We start from the raw sequence: 17953 nt of genomic DNA, 5'->3' as shown, positions 1-17953 counted from the left end.
AATTAATCATTTTTGTATATTGTAAATGTTATGCTTTATATTAATATTTGCAATATTTCGGTGTCACAATCATACCATTTTGCTTTAAAAAATTATTTTAACAATTCCTGGTTTGCTCTCACAAGGTTTGAGGTTTGATTCCATTATGAGCATCTAGACGATCAATGATTATCATTTCATGCTTTTAAAAAATTATAGGATTCAACGGAGGCCTAATTTCAAAGTCGGGCTTGTGAAGCAGGTGTCGGGGAATTTTTGGATTCTCCAAATATATATATATATGGAGAGAAAAAGCTCATTGGACTAAAATAATATTTTATAATTCAAATAAATCTTGATAAATTAATATCATAAGGTCCTAATTATATAGAAAAGAAAATCTTAAAAAAATCATAGACACAAATTTGTAAGAAGGTGACAGAGCAATTAAGTCTTTGGAATAGTGGGGTTAGTTGTTTTATGGCTAGGGATGCTACACTTGTAAACAAAACAAATAATAATTTATTTGACTTTAAGCTCTTTGTTTCCTTAAAATATAAAATTAAAATTCAACAGTGAAAGTTGATGTCATATGATGAGTTGCATGTGAACTCTATATTGATCAAGAAATAAATATTAATATAAACTTTCAATAAGAATTTCCATATTCGAAGACCAACCAATTACTTCCAAAAATGGCATGCATGCCCCACTTAGTTTAATTTAATATATAGAACTTATAGAAGTAAAAAATTTCCCTCTTGTGGATGTCCAATATTCTTTTTAAAAAAAAATAATAATAATAATTCAAATGTCGATTCCTAACTATCAAATTTTCCATTCTTTTTGTAAAATAATTTGCTGAAATTTCACATCAATGATCATAAAAGATTAATACAAAATAAGTTGCATGTGGAAAGCACATATCTAAAAGTATCAGGCAATTCAAAGTCAATAATCAAATTTTAGATAACTAAATTGCATATTAGAAGTTCTAGAAAATTTTGAAGATAAGTACTTTATTATATTAATGAATTTCAAAATAAGCTTGAATGATTTATGCTTGAGGATTACAATTTATATTTTATTCTGAAAAGGGTTATTATTGATTGGAGGATACTTTTCTAAAAAACTGAAAAAAAAAAAAAAATGACACAAATTTCAAATGTATCGATAAATTTTCAACTCTCGCATTTCATGGCTCCGGTTGCATTTTCTCACATTCTTCTTTGATTGATTGGAAAAGAACGGTTGAGATATATGTTTCTCCAAAGCTTGGAAAACACAACCTGAAATCATTCAAACTTGTAAAATTAACGAGATGCTGTATGTATCATCAATATTTTCTTTATTTTTTAAAATTTGTAAACCAAACCCTTTTCCATCCTAATGAAAGGAATTAATTAACTCGATTCCAAGAAATCCAACAAAACCGAAGCAACTAAGAGAGTCTGAACGGTACAATAAATCAATATATGCATGTACTCAATGGCAGATGTAGTACTAGTTGAGGGTGGGCCATGATTTAGAAAAAAAAAATTATTAATATGTATAATTTCTAAATTTTGGTCTACTTCTAGATCCACCCTGTACGTCAAGTAATTATTTGACCTAAAAACACCGATGATAAATTCAAATGGATCTAATTGGACGAAATCTCGAATTTGGAGAAATTTTTAAAGAATAATGAGTGGTAAGTGAAAGATTCAAACACGGAACCTAACCCAAAATTTGGGTGATTGAGATTGATTTGATTAATTGAGAATAACCCTAATATCACGTCAAGAAAACAAGACTCCAATATCAATATTCAAATCTAACATATCATGTTAATATTCAACTTAAAAACTATATTTAGGATAAATGAGAGAGTGAAAATTAATATGTGAATCGATGATATAGTATCTCGTGGTATTTAAATTTTTGAGTTCACACTTATTAAATTACTTATTTGCATGACAAATGTAATTGAGATTTGGCTCAAGAGGGCACTAATGGTTGAAGAATATATAATGAAGTAAAAGGGGTCCATCATGTTTGAAATCTTGTTGTAAATTTGTGTGGAAAAAACTCATGACCACAAAGCTTAATTAAACAATCAACTATTCAAGGAAAGGATGTTTACCAAACTATTAGCTTTCACAAACTTACTCTTCCTTGGACCACATTTGTTATGAAGACAAAAAGTCAAAGCGCATGAATGGATTTGTTTAACTAATTTCTTTTACTTTTCTGGTTAGATGCAACTAAGAATTAGTTTTAACATTGCATTATGGTCAATCATGTCAATTTAAATAAGCACAAACACAAAGTAGCATCACTGACCCACCCATGGATAGCCTAGCAGTAAGGGCAAACCAAAGGGGTTATGTATGACTACAACCCATAGTCAGGTTCAATTCCTTACCAGGCGCAAGGAGACTACTGGTTACAGCGATGGGTTGTTATGAAATAACTTGCCCTAAGGACATCTCAGTTATTAAAAAAAAAAAAAAAATAGCATTATTGTTAGGTTATTTATTATAACCATATGCTCAATGGCGGAATTAAAAATTTTAAAAATAATATACTTCAAAATTTTATATTCAGTTTTTTTCAAGTTCAATTATTGGATTGCGTAATTAAATTTGTATGTAATGGGTCGTATTTATAATCTAAATTTCATTAATGTGTTTTTGGGTTTAATTATTGGATTGAGTAAAATTTTATTAAGTAATGTTTTTGAAGTTGAATTATTTAAGGGGATAATTAGGAATTATAAAAAGCTTTAGGGTCTAACAGTAATGTTTTTTTTCTTGAAAGCTTCGAGAGGCCACTAGCCAGCCCTGGGCTCACGTTGGCTCTACCCTTGCTTAAGATGTTCAATGCAGAAGTCATAGAACAGAGAAGTCGTCAATCCCTAAAACAGATTTGTTGAGACAAGTGATAACTTAACGTGGTATTAAAACAATAGGGCCAACCTAAGGAATTAAATGACTCACTGCAATGCATTGCTGCAGCAGCTGCTGCAACAGAAGATAAGCCAACTTAATATATTTACAAAAGAGAAAGTCTTCAATAAAAGATCATTTGGCGACTGCAAGGCATGCATGCATGTTAACATGACTTGTACTCATCAAACGAGTGTAAACCCATTTGTCCTACTGAAGATAGAAAAAAGAATGGTATATGCATACACTGAAATTAAGGCCAAGTACAATTTTTTTTTTTTTTTCCTTCTAATGTTATGCTAATTAAAAGTAGAGGTGGAAAAGTGGCCCAACCCGATTTGGGCCTGGGCAATTTGAGGGCTAGGTTGGGCCGGGCCTACCAGCAAGTGTGAGCCCGGTTAGGCCCGCCTCTTTTTCAATGGGGCCAACCCAGGCTGGCTTGGTAACCCTAGCCTGGTGGGTTTTTGTGCGGGTCGGGCCGGGCTGGCCCACCAAAAAAATTAATGTCTAATGTTTGTCTTTTTTAAAAGGGCCAACCTATCGAGTTCGACGGGTTTTTAAAAAAAAATCAACCCATCAGGCCGTTGGGCCTGCCTAGGCAAGCCTAGCCCGCTCAGCTAGGCATACCTGGACCGAGCCCAGGTTTAGTCAGGTCGGGTTAGGGCTGACCTGCCTAACCCGACCCATTTTTTCACCTCTAATTAAAAGCACTCACCAACAAGCCTTCCTTGATAGCTATTTGCTTTGCAGTTTCCACAACTTCATCACTATGTATCTGTCAAATTATTTTACTACTAGTCAGTACAAACGGAATAAAAATATGACCATTAATATAAAAATATGCATGTATGGATGGCATGTAAAATATGCATGTATGGATATATGTGGCTTCACTAATGAGCATGAAGCCCACTAGAGAGATGGGCCAAGCCTATTTAGCAAAAGATTTGAGTTATTGGCACCCCGCACCCCACTAACTGACTAAAGAAATCCCATTTCTTAAGAAACTCCATTTCAAAGTTTTAATATTTAATTTTTTTTTTCCTATGACACCCCATAAATTTCATGAATGTCCTTCATTCCATTTTTTTGTTTTTAGTAATTGAGGTATCCCGACACAATTGCCAGCTGAGTCTGCCTAATCCTTAGGGTCACGAAACGTCCTATAAACCTAATAGATCAAGGTAATTGCACAAACACGGTAGGTGTCTATCTTGCAACTCGAACACAAGACCCCTGACCCCTATATATATATAAAATAATGATTGGGGTATATATATACCCCCACCATTGTTATTCTTTAAATAGAATTTTAGATAATTAAACTGAAATTTCATTTAAAAAAAATCAAAACTAAATTTTTTTTTTTACAAATAATCCCAAAAACATAACAAGTAAAAACAACACAAAAAATATATAGATTAAAATACCTATTAATACTTTGAAGGAAAAAAATAACAATAAATTTATATGTGAAGCAATTAAAAACTTACAATTTTGTATTTTTTGTAACATGATATATTATATTGTAAATCTTCTTCCTCCATTAAACTTTTTCTTGGTTCCAAAAATTATTTGAATAGCACAAAAATAATTAGGGTATATGACATAATAGTGGGATGCCAATTTTTTTTTTGTAAAGAATAGGACATTGAAATTAATTTTAATAATTTAAAATAATGATAAATTTGTCATTATAAAATTTATTGATAAGTGAGGTTTCTTTAGTCCATTAATAAGGTGTCAATAGCTCAGCTCTTAATAATAATACGAGAGGATCAAAACCAAGATAGATAACCAAATAAATGGACTTACTGAAAGATCTAAATTCATATACGGGCAATGAAAAAAATAAATTACGATGATTTCATTAAAAAAAAAAAATTAATCATTAAAAGGTTTCATTACAATTTAATAAATTATGATGATTTCATTAAAATAAATAATTCTTTAGTTTTAATACCATCTTAAGTAATGACTTTATTAAAAAAAAAAAAAAAAAAAAAGAAGAAGATAAAAATCTAACATTAATATAATATTTAACCTGAATGACTTCGTCAAGAACACCTTGATCCAAATTCTTGGGTATAAAACCTGGTCCAATCACTTGAATTTTGTGAAGACCTGCATGCTTATTGACAAAATCAATATTTTTGGTGCTTGATTTTGACATCAACGAGTCGCACGTGTAAAGTGTTAAACTAAATGCGATGAAGTAAATGGAAGATGATTTTTAAAGTGGTTCGGATGTTTAAAGAAAATCCTACGCCCACTGTTGTTTTTATATTTATGAGGTTACAAGAGGTCGCATACAATGAATAGCGAGTAGAGATACAAGTGACTAATTATTTAGAGAGAATATCAAGTCAATCTCTTTCTCGCAAGTTGTCTGTGTTTTGAGGGTAAAAGGTTACAATTAGAATGTGAGTTTCTTATTAGAATCCCAAAAATAAGAGGAGGAGTCCTTTATTTATAGTGGAAGATTTCAGGGTAATGATTACAAGTCTACAAGTGGGCAGGTGTAGTACAATTCCTACTGCACTTCCCATTGGCTGATTATGCGGTAGATATCCTCAAATCACATAGGGCTTGGACATATGGGTGACTCCCATCCACTTATAGACAAAGCCTAAGTCTGCCAAGTTGATGACAACTATACTCTTTCTGTCTTTTGATGACGTGGCAGCTCATGGACGACACAAAGCCTTCTTGAACTCTGATTGGCGCTGGCTGACATAAGCTCGCGTTAGCCCTGATTTTTTAGGCATAACAGAAGCTCCCCAGTTCTTGAGAACTTCATAATTATGTCGTGACTTGACTCATTTCGAAGAGCACCTGCTCAAACTATCAATTGAGAACAACCGAAATAAGGTCGATGACTTCACCCGACTAGCGAATAGAATAGAGGTTACGACATGGATCTTCGAGAGTTACACAAGTGACTTGAGGTGATCATCCCAAAAGGTTCAGCGACCTATGTCGGATCCCAACCAGTGCTATGTGTTTTGAACTCTATTCCTCATCCGCGACCTAAAAGTACTTAGAATATTTTGCTATCGAAAGCTGGAGATCACTTCACTCCGAGATTGATATATGAGGAAGAGTGTTTTTTCGAACAACCTCTTTAGATGTTTATCCGTTGCGCTTAACAGTTGTCTTGGCCAATAAAGTAAGTTCTATCTGACAGATGTGTCTTTACGTAATAAGTGTCAGCCATGAGCATTAAATGCAAGTCATGCTGAAACGACGTTCTCTTTTAAAGCATTAAATGTGGATGAGGGCGCATTTAATGTGTGGAGGAGATAACCACGCCGACGTTTTGTGTCTCCAACAAAGGGAAACATGGATTAATCTCCACGAAGCTTGAAGGTTACTCTTCACGAGGATTGATGACACGTGGTCGCATCCAATAGCTAGGAATGTGTCACACCCGCGGCCCCACACAAGAGTTCCTCGCGGTGCCCACACAGGTACGTGACTCACAAAGTATTGTCCCCTCCCTTAAGGGATTTCTTTCGCCTCCCTCACCACTCGAACTTCTCCCTTAAGGGATTTCTTTCGCCTCCCTCACCACTCGAACTTCTTTCGCCTCCCCCACCACTCAAACCCAAGACCAATGGGCTATAGCTAGCCTGATGGTACTCACCATGCTCCCCAATTGACTATAGCCCCTTGGTCTTGGGTTCGAGTGGTGGGGAAGGCGAAAGAAATCCCTTAAAGGGGGGGGGGGGGGAACAGTACTTTGTGAGTCACGTACCTGTGTGGGCACCACAAGGAACTCCTATGTGGGGCCGTGGGCGTGACAGAATGGGTCTCGCCCAAACGTCGCTTGCAAAGGAAGCCAAACGTTGCCTTTTTCCCTATAAAACCCTAAGCTCGTTCCTCATTTTTCACAGAACTTACGTTTTCAGAGAGAAAAACAGCATTTTCATACTCAAGAAATCAGTTCATCCTCTTCCCAATTGATGCGCACTCGTCACTACGACAGAATGTTCACTCCCAGTAATCCAGAGGTAAAGAAAATTTCTTCTCCTTTTCTCTTTGTCATTTCCGTTAAGAAAAACTCAGTTTTTCACAATAATGGTGGGAGTAGATTTCTGCTAGGATTACACAATGCACATTTGCAGGCAGTGTTCAAGATGGAACACTTTTAAGAGCTAAAAAATGGGGTACAGATCTTTGGGAAATCATCCTTAAGATTTTTTAGGGATTTTAGGGTTAAAAGGGAGAAACTAGGGTTTCACTTTATTCTTATAAGTCGTTGTATGAGACAATGTGTACGGAGATAGAGTCATCTTTGCATGTCACACATTTTCAGACTTTAAGAGCAATTGACGTTCCTGAGGTAAAAACAGTTGAAGGGACAAGCTCTAGCCACCGGGCACCTTGGCGGGTCCTGGACAGGTGGTACTAATAGCAGCCACTGTGGACAAAATGCAAAAGGTAGTAGATCAGTTTGCGATCAACTTAAACGTACCAGCAGAGGTCGCACACTGCTCAGGACTCTCTAGAGGGAATGGCTACGATCTCAGAAGCAATTTTCAAATGTGGGGTGATGATACCCTTTCACCCCTTCATCAGGTTAATCCTTGACCATTTCGAGGTTGCACCGTTCTAGTTAACACCCAATGCATATATGATAGCGGTCGCTATGTATATCGCATATGGCGAGCATAGACTCAGCGAGCTGACAGTTGTGGAGCTTGGCTGTGCCTACTATTTGAAGAGGAGTAAAGATAAGGATTCATATTACCTCTCGAAACAATCAACGATCGAGGGGGGGACATTTGGTTACCTTAGCAGCATTGGGGCTTACGAGACCAAATATTTCTTCTTCAAATATGATGGTGTTTGTAAATTTAGAGAGTCAAGTAGGTTTTCCCTTTAATTTCCAAACTGTTTATCCCTTGTCTTTATCCTTTCCTTAATAAGTAAGGCTAACACACCTTTTGCTTTCTTGCAAGAAACAAGATGACCAGGTTATCAGCTCTAGTAGACTTTAGCCGTATCGAGGCATTTGGTCTACTGCCTAACTAAAGCCATGACGCAAAGTTGCTCGTGACCACTGCCAACATATGGAAATATGGTTTCTTTAGCCCCGAAGCATCCTTAGAAGTTCCAACTCGTAAGTACCTTCCCATGCAAGAGAACTTTATCTTTATTATTAAAAAAACTTCCTTTGCTAACGCACTTTCGTGTCACGTAGCAACCATGCCAACAAGGGTTTCGAAGACATCGAGGATAATTAGGGGATTTAGATTCCCTCGGATCGACCCGACTGAACCAGTTAGACTGACCTTCAGCAATGTCCCCACGGGAGGGATATAGATCAGTGCCGAAAGGCAACCAACCATGGAGTGACGTGAAGAAGCTCTCTAGCCTGTGGCCGCTCATGCCGCGAAGAAGAAGACCATGGGCCAAAAGACCAGGAAGAGAAAGCAACTGCCCACTGAGTAGGAGTCAGAGTTTGAACCCGAGGACCTTAGGGTGTGCCAGAGAGAACTCGGCCCTACCATGTTTTTCACTCGGGGATGTCCTAGAGGGACAACCTTAGCACTCCGACCGCCCCTAAGAGTTTGTGTAGGGGAGAGGGAGCGACCATGGCTGCTTAGAGGAGAACAGGCAAACAACGGGTCGAAGAGGTGCCTGCCTCCTTGAGGCTGGACCTGTTTGTGTTGGATTCACTAGGGAAACTGCCAGAACACTTGCAGCCGGTGGTATATGTTAGTGATTTTGTCATCTTATGATCCATTGTGCACACATTTCTAAAGGTAACCACCTTCACAAGTGTGAGCACTTTTGCCTATATGTGTTCACAACGTTTCTGGCAGATATTTTTCCTCAAATCACACTTCACATATTTGTTTTCACTTTTGGACAAAATTATTCCTTGATTGATTTTCTGTCTTACTCTTTATACTTTTCTCTTGTTTATTCGCTGTGTAAGAAAATAATATTTCTTTTGTTTGTGGTCCCAAAATGTCTTGTACAAAAAGAAAGACATAAAAGTTAAAGTTTAACTTTTTTGTCCCCCAACCTTTAACGTGTTGATCACTTTATATTCTCCCGTTTTGTTTTTGTTTAATAAGAAACCTGATTACATTGTTTTGCCTCTCTGAATATTCTCTGCAATTCTTGTTTTTGTTAAGGTTTCTTACTATGCTTTGGTAGGCTTAGAATTACCCTCATCCTTTTGTAAGATCTTTTAAATGTTGGTTTCTTTGTGACGAGAGCTTGAGTGCAAGCTATTGTCTTGTCTTCATCGTTAAACCTTGAGAGGAACTCTTCTTTAATATGACATTGCTGTGTACGTGAACCTTGTTGTGATGGCTTGAAGTTCAACCAAAGAAGATAGAATCGTTGTGTAGAAAACAGGGAGTGTTTTACTACTATGGTTATCTTGCTTTGTATTTGAACTCATAAGTTTTTCATAGTAAATTTGCTTCCTCTGGACATGGTCCCATGGATGTAGGCTTGATGCCGAACCATGTAAAAATGAGCGTGTTCTTTACTTGGTTTTATGTATGTTTTAATTTAGTTATTCTCAACTCATTGGCACTAAATTGAACAAGCAACCCATTCCACATAAGTTTTAATCACTTGGTAAACCCCTTCAAAACTTTCAATTGGTATCAGAGCGGGTTATGAAAAATTATTTCAGTTGATCCTTGCTTGTTTGTAAATTCCTTTCTCATGTCTGGTTGAGTAGATCAGTTCGTTTTTAGTCTGTATGATCACCTCTTTTTGTGTGACCATATTTTATGTTCTATCACTATGAGTTTCTTTGCTGAAGGTGGATCTACTCATAGATCATCATTGTTGAAGGGAACTAGTTTTTCCTTCTGGAGACCTAGGATGACAACCTTCTTAAAATCAATTGATGAAAGGGCTTGGAATGCTTGTGTCGTTGGTTGGAAAGAACCACAAGTTGTTGGTGCATAAGGTAGTAGTAGGGGAAAGCTCCTTGATCAATGGACTAAAGTGGAGTTGGAAGAGTCTAATTTCAACTCTAAAGCTCTTTATGCACTCTTTAACACTGTCAGTATTGGTCAAATGAAAAACATAGCCAACTGTGAAACAGCTAAAGATGCATGGGACAGACTCCAAGTTAATAATGAAGGAACTGACACTATCAAAAAGACCAAACGTAAGAGATTGATTACTGATTATGAAAATCTTTTTATGCATGATGATGAGTCTATCACTGATTTTCATGGTAGGTTATGTGACATCACGAATGAATGCTTTACTTTAGGTAAAATCTATACTGATGCTGAACTTGTCAAGAAAGTTTTGTGTTTTCTACCTATGAAGTTCATGTCCAAAGCAACCTTTATCGAAGAATGCCAAAATTTGGACGAGATACAGTTGGATGAACTCATTGGGTCACTTCAGACTTTTGAACTCAACCTGAAACGATGGGAGAAGAAACCGGGAAAGGGTCTCGCTCTAAAGCATGATGTAACATCTGAACCTTCTGTGTGTGTTGTCTCTAGTGATGGTGAGGAAGATGAGTGTGCCTTGCTCACAAAGAATTTTGCTAAATTCTTGAAAAAGAATATGAGAAAACCTAGGTTGAACAAAAAAGGTAAACAACCTTTTGTGAAGAAGCCTTTTGACCAAGTTTGTCAAGGTGCCTTCTCAAAACGATTTTCCAAAAATAATGACAAGAAAAACAAATGCATCAGGTGTTATGAATGTGAAGGGTATGGACACATTCAGTCAGAGTGTGTGAACACTCTAAAGAAAAGGGGGAAAGCCAGGGCTGCCACACTAAGTAAAAGTGATGACAGTGAGAGTGGAGGTGATGACATTAATGAGGATGAGAATTTCCTGGCTTTTACTGCTAACCAAGAGGATAGTAGGAGTGTGTCCTCGGATGACTCAAGTGATGTTTATAAGGAGCAGCAAGAGACTTATGATAAGATGTATGAGTCATGGGTGAAAGCCATAAAAAAGATCAAATCCCTTGAATATGAAAATTGCACCTTAACAGAAGATAAAAAAAGTGTTGAATGATAAATTGACAGCTGTGTTTATTGATTTATCTAATAAGGAACTTCTATTAAATCAAGCTTTAAATGAACTAACGGAGGCCAAGACAATTGTTGAAAGATTGAATGCAGGTTCTTTTAAACTTGATGAAGTTCTTGTCCAAGAGAAGTCTTTTGGTGACAAAACTGGTTTGGGTTTTTCCCCTGGAGTAAGCTCTTCCAAACCTGGTGTGACCACTTTCATTAAGGCGAACACTTCGAAACCAGTTGTGACCACCACTGTCAACACAGTCTTAGACCAGAATGTTCTCGCTGATTCTTTCCATAAGGGAAAAAGGTTTACTCCTGTTTGTCATTTTTGTCAAAAGAAAGGTCACATTAGACCAAAGTGTTTCAAGCTCATTACATATTTGAAAAGATGCATTGGAAATCATGTTTTTCCCTCTAAAAAAACCCCGCATCAAAACAATTTTTTTAAACACAACAAAATATGGAGACCTAAGTCTAGTACCAAAAATTTGGTCGCTCACACATCATTGCTTGCATTTCAAAATGACCAATGGTACTTTGACAACGGGTGTTCAAGGCACACAATAGATAACAAAAGTTTGTTGACCGAACTTGAATTTGTTGAGGCTGGTCATGTGACCTACGGTGATGGCAAAAGAGGTAAAATCCTTGATAAAGGATCTATTATTATTCATGGTTTCCCTGTTCTATGTTGAAGGTCTTAAAGTTAATCTCATAAGCATAAGTCAAATATGTGATAAAGGCTGTGTTGTGAAATTTTCAAAAAATTTGTGTCAAGTTTTAAATAATGATGGAACCTCAGTTCTTGAAGGAAAAAGATCAAATGATAATTGCTATCTTTTGACTAACAAAGTTTCATGTGTAAGTTCTAGCACTGATGATGTTGATGTTTGGCATAAAAAACTTGGACATATAAATTTCTGAGATCTTGTGAAACTCTCTGAAAATGATGCTGTGAAAGTACTACCAATTTTAGAGTTCCCAAAAGGTAAAGTTTGTGGCCTATGCCAACAAGGTAAGCAAACTAAGCTTCCTCACAAATCCTTATCTTGACTAAGTACCTCACGTGTTTTAGAACTTCTCTATATGGATTTAATGAGACCTATGCAAACTGAAAGTTTGGGAGGTAAGAGATATGTCTTTGTGTGTGTTGATGACTTTTCTAGATTCTTTTGGGTTGATTTTCTAAGGGAAAAGTCTGATACAGTTGAAATCTTTCAAACCTTGATCAAAAGACTTCAAGTTGAACAATGTTATTATGTGAAGAAAGTTGTGAGGATAAGAAGTGATCATGGAAGAGAGTTCGAGAACACTGATTTTTCCAGTTTTTGTGATTCGCAAGGTATATGGCATGAGTTTTCTGCCCCAAAAACACTGCAACAGAATGGAGTTATGGAGAGAAAGAATAGAGCTCTTCAAGAAATGGCAAGAGTCATGTTAAATGACAAAAAATTACCAACAAGATTGTGGGCTAAGGCAATCAACATTGCAAACAGAGTTTTTCTAAGGAAAGGTATCTCTCAAACTCCATATGAACTATGGAAAGGTAAGAAGCCTAATCTGTCATATTTCCATGTTTTTGGGTGCAAGTGCTATGTGTTGATGACAGGATATTCGCAAGTGTATGAAATCGTGCAAATAATAAAGCTCGAGTAAACGAGTGTCAAATCCTAATAGAACTACCTACCAAGTACCAAACTAGTCTATTTTGTTGCTATTTGATGAAACAGAATTTTAAGAATGAATTTAATGAAAAAGAAAACAAACTAAAAACTAAACAAAAGCAAAAGTTTATTAATACTTTGGTAAACAGATCAATATGACTAAACCTAGGGCACAAATTTCACACCAATTTAATCCTACGCATTGACAATTATTGCTAACCTAACTAAGCTTATTCTAAAGGTCAAATTCCTTGATATTCCACTAACTTTCTCTCGAACAATTAGCAAATTAACCCTTAAGCAACAACCCAAAATATCTCTAAGTTGGATTTAGGAGTTAAGAGATCATTGAGTTCTATGGAATTTACCAGAGCCTCATAGATCGCGATAACCTATCTCTAGCGTTCGCTCAATCTATGGTTTTATTTCCTTAGACAAATCAGGTTTCATCTCTCGATCTCAACCCAACCCATGATATCATTCAACTCTCGGATCCTTAAGAATTGCAAGCATTACACACAATAATAAAACTTAGAATTAATGCTCAACAAGAATTAACAACAATAAAGTCAACACATATTCATAAATTAGGCTACATCTTTAGCCCTAGAAAAAGGATTTAGTTCATAATTGCAGTAATAAAAACAACCATTATATTCAATAACATGAGTTCAAAAAAGAAAAATAGAAAACTTCTCTAATTGGTGAACGAGAACTGCAAGAATTCTAATCTCCAAAATAGTAGCCGTCCTTTCTCCTTCTCTAATCCCCCTAAATACTAATTAAAGACTCTTATTTATAGTGCTAGGGTTTTGAGGTTGCTTAGGAAAAAATTAAATGCCTTCACCCATTCAAATTTGGACTAGGAGAATGCAATAACCCAAACAGGCCCGTGACCCATCGTTGTGGCAATAAAAAATGATCGCTGAGGCGATCATTCTTTCTGTCCCATGAGTCCGTGATCTTAAGAATTTGGTAAAGTCATCAACACAAACTTTGTATCTCTATGAATAAGCTTTCTAACGCCACAAGAATCATCGAATTCGGATTTCTACAGCTCAAGTTATAATTGAAACATCAAAGCATACTCATCTTGAAGGATTTCCAGATTTTACGTTGTATCTTCGACGCATCACAACTTTCTCGTTTCAACTCCGATTCTTGCACCGTTTGTTCCTACTTGTCACGAATTCCATCGATATCATTTTTTTCCTTCAAATATTGGTTTGAACCTGAAAATACTTAAAAATACACCTGTGATCCCGTAAAAGGTATTTATGAAATAATTAATTCAAATTCCACAATTTAAACACATTTTTCCACAAATAATCTAATTAAATCACTAACAAAATATATACTTTCAAGCTCTTATCAATTCAATGATAAAGATCACCTAGGAAAATTTGACTCTAGAAGTGATGAAGGTGTTTTTCTCGGATATTCTGCAAATAGTAGGGCATATAGGGTTTTCAATATGAGAACTCAACACATTATTGAATCATTTAATGTTGTTTTCTCTGATTCTGAAGATTTTTCGCAATTTTCCCATAAAGAAGATATTGATGACTTAATCTTGACTCCCGGTATGACCACTGATCATGATGATGTGTCCATTTCAAATTCTCATAAAGATGTGACCACATCAAAATCCGAAGTTCACACATCTGCAGCTAAAAAAGGATCTCTCCCAGAGAGACAAGGACTCAAATTAATTGCTGATCTTTCTAATGAAATCACTCAACAAAAGACACTCAAATCTAGAGAACCTCCTTCCTGGATTAAAAAGGCTCATCCACCATCAACAATGGTTGGAAATTTTGAAGAGGTAATGGTCACTAGACGTAAAAAATTGAGTGAAATTAATAACCTGTATTATGTTTCCCTTTCAAAGCCCAAAAATGCAAAAGAGGCCCTTGAAGATCACTGTTGGATTACAACTGTGCATGAGGAGTTGGAACAGTTTAAGAGAAATGATGTGTGGAAATTGTTTCCAAGACCTGAAGGGATTAATGTCATTGGAACAAAGTGGATTTTCAAAAATAAATAAGATGAGTTTGGAAAAATTGTGCAAAATAAAGCAAGACTTGTTGTACAAGGGTATACATAAGTTGAAGGAGTTGATTTCGATGAGACCTTTGCACCTGTTTCCAGACTTGAATCCATAAGATTAAGGCTTGGAGTGGCCTGCTGTATGAAGTTGAAACTTTATCAAATGGACGTGAAGAGTGCCTTTTTAAATGGAATGCTAATGGAAGAAGTTTACGTTGAGCAACCAGTAGGATTACAGGATCCTCATATGCCTAATCATGTGTTCAAACTTAAGAAAGCACTTTACGGGTTAAAGCAAGCACGAAGAGCATGGTATGACAGGCTTACCTCATTCTTTCTTGATCATAACTTCATTAGAGGTAATGCCGACAAAACCTTGTTCATAAAACATGAAGGAGGTAAATTTTTGTATGCTCAAATTTATGTAGACGATATTGTTTTTGGTTCTACCTTTCATACTCAACTTGAAAAATTTATTACTTTAATGAAAGATGAATTTGAGATGAGTATGGTGGGAGAAATTAGCATGTTCCTCGGTCTTCAAATCAAACAAATTGATTGTGACATGTTTGTCTCCCAATCTAAGTATACTAAAAACATGCTCAAAAGATTCAATCTCGAATCTGCCAAGCATGCTAACACACCAATGAGCTCCTCTCTTAAACTTTCCAAGGATGATAATGGTAAAAAGGTTGATCATAAGTTGTTTAGAAGCATGATAGGGAGTTTGTTGTATTTGACAGTAAGTAGGCCTGATTTGTGCTTTAGTGTAGGTATGTGTGCTAGGTTTCAATCTAATCCTAGTAAGCTTCATCTTAAAGCTGTTAAGAGAATCATGAAATATGTTGCTGGAACATTAGATTTTGGACTTTGGTTTTCTTGTGATTCTAATCCTACTCTTGTGGGTTTTAGTGATGCTGATTGGGCAGGGTGCTTGGATGATAGGAAAAGCACATTCGGAGGATGTTTCTTTCTCAGCAACAACTTGATCACCTGGTGTAGTAAGAAACAAAACTCAATCTCACTCTCCATAGTCGAAGATAAATATATTGCTGCAGGGAGTTGCTGCACACAGGTTCTTTGGTTAAAACAAATGCTATGCATAACTGTCTTTTGTGATAACACTAGTGCAATAAAAATTTCTAAAAATCATGTTCAACACTCCAAAACCAAACACATTGACATTAGGCATGATTTTATAAGAGACTTAGTTGATGAGAAAGTGATCACTCTTGCACATGTTAACACAAACTCTCAACTTGCTGACTTGTTTACTAAAGCTTTAGACTTGCAAACTTTTGTAAATTTGAGGATGTCCATTGGACTTATTCAAATTTAATAGTGTCTCTGTCTTTTCTAATAAATGCCAAGAGATAAATTTCCTTTTTTAGTTGTTACAAGTATTCTTTTAATTCGTGTTGATGATTGAGAACTTTTTCAGTCTTGTGGTAGCATGCTGCTAAAATATGTCCACCCTGTGCTTTCTTATCTAAAAGCCTGTGGTAGCATGTCTTAAAATCTTTCCATGAGTCTGTTTTACTTGACTTTGTCACCATGTGAAAGAGCTACCTTGCTTGTAGTGTGAAAGTCATAATTGAGTAATCTTCTAGGATGTAGAGGCCCCTATGTTCTTAAAAGATCTACCATTTAAAAGGTTACCTCCTTGCAAGTGTGAAAGCTATACTTGGTTGCTTTTGAGAGAATTTCTGCCTATTGCTTATCTATTACAAAGAAAAAGAAGTAAAAAAGAATTTCAATTGTTTAATGAATAAAAAATAATTAAAAAAAAGGGCATGAGGGAAGGGGGAGTTGAATGGAATTTTTGACCAACAAGTCATGCTCCCATTTGAGGACACCACACACACCTATGACAAAGAATCTATGCATTCTTGCTCATCAATTGACAAAAGAAAAGGTTGCACGTGTATGAAAGTAACTTGATTGAGGTCATTTCTCTAGCATCCCCAAGATTGATGATCTTTTCTCTCTTGTAACACTGATTGACTATACTTGCTTCTGTAAATTTTTGTTTATGAAATTGGCCTCATGGTAATTTTTTTGTTTTGTTTTGTGTCTCTTGCCTTTTGCCTTGATCCAATGTCACTCTTTGAGAGTTCTTGTGTGCACATATCTGCAATTTTCTGTCCTTGATTTCTGTCCTAAGTTTTCTTTTAGTGGTTTGTGTATGGTTTGTTGTGTATACTTTGTAACTTATGTTATCACATATGGGACTTTTGTTAGTTGTGCGCTCATGACTGTTGGATGTGCTCACATTGGGTTCAGTTAATAAAAAGGGAAAACACATGTTTTTCTAGGGTTGTGTTTTTCTTTTCTTTTATAAAGTTGTGTTTTGTTCTTTTCAGCCGTCATATCCAAAGTGCGTTTTTTTTCTTCTATTAATTCTTTTCTCCAATCAATCTCTCCTAACTACCTTTTTTCTAAACATCAATGGAACACCAATAGGGATTCATTGACGGCATTAGAAAGACTGTTGAATCCAAGAAAAGAATAAGAATAGGGCAGACATACCCAAGAAAGTGCACACTCTTCTATTTCAAGTGAAAGCACCCCCTCTGCCTCAAAATTGGTGTTAGAATCCTCATCGTCAAACTCTTCTTCATTTGATGATCAACCTCTTAGCAAGAGACTGAAACGCTCAAAAGGGTCCTCTGTTGAATCCCCTGCGAAGAAGAATAAACAAGCTAAGATTGCCAAGGGTAAAAAGAAAGTGAAAGAAGCACCTCAATATGAGGGCTTAAGTAAACAACAAATCTTTGTTTCCGCTTCTGCTGAGTTGAGGTTTAAAGAGTCTGTTATTTTTAAACCCATTGTTTGTGAGTCAAATGTGGAACTCTCTGAGTTCCCTGAAATCATCAAAATCGTGGCTGGTAGAAAATGGAAATCATCTGTGGTGAAACCTGTGCCACCGTGTTAAGGTTTTGTGTAAGAATTTTATGCACATTTTAGGGAAGATATTGACCAAACCCCGTTTCACAAAAACCAAGTCTGGGTAAGGGGTATTTGGTAGACTTTAACCCTGATGTCATTAGGAAACTGTTGAAGCTCCCTATTGTAAAGAATGAAGATGACTTGTCTGTTCTTGTAGAGGAACGTAGGTTTATGGCTAGTGACCTTAGTGGTGGTACTGTTACAGTTTGGCCTGACAGTGGATTCCTTCTTGTCAATGTGCTCACTTCCCTATATAGGACTCTTTTTAAAATCACCATTACCAGCTAGTCTCCATCTAGGCATAACTCATCAATAAGACGTTATAAAGCCTAATTGCTGTATGACATTGTGCAAGGAA

General features: G+C 36.1%; 1 protein-coding gene across 1 annotated transcript; it reads left to right on the top strand.

Annotated features, from left to right (window-relative positions):
• Positions 1-14809: 14809 nt before the first annotated feature.
• Positions 14810-17581, top strand: LOC116120820 (uncharacterized mitochondrial protein AtMg00810-like). Its single transcript, XM_031406792.1, has 2 exons — positions 14810-15647; positions 17241-17581. The coding sequence occupies exons 1-2, from the start codon at positions 14810-14812 to the stop codon at positions 17579-17581; spliced, it is 1179 nt and encodes a 392-aa protein (XP_031262652.1).
• Positions 17582-17953: the final 372 nt, after the last annotated feature.

This window comes from Pistacia vera, unplaced genomic scaffold, assembly GCF_008641045.1.
Source record: "Pistacia vera cultivar Batoury unplaced genomic scaffold, PisVer_v2 Contig949, whole genome shotgun sequence".
NCBI lineage: Eukaryota > Viridiplantae > Streptophyta > Magnoliopsida > Sapindales > Anacardiaceae > Pistacia > Pistacia vera.
This window is presented reverse-complemented; position numbering and strand designations above follow the sequence as displayed.

What these genes read in the sequence shown, in the direction of transcription:
- LOC116120820 (XM_031406792.1), top strand. Translation starts at nt 14,810, where the DNA reads ATGGACGTGAAGAGTGCCTTTTTAAATGGAATGCTAATGGAAGAAGTT. An exon ending in CAACTTGATCACCTGGTGTA is followed by an intron (nt 15,648 to 17,240) that starts GTAAGAAACAAA and finishes AATTGGTGTTAG; the next exon opens with AATCCTCATCGTCAAACTCT.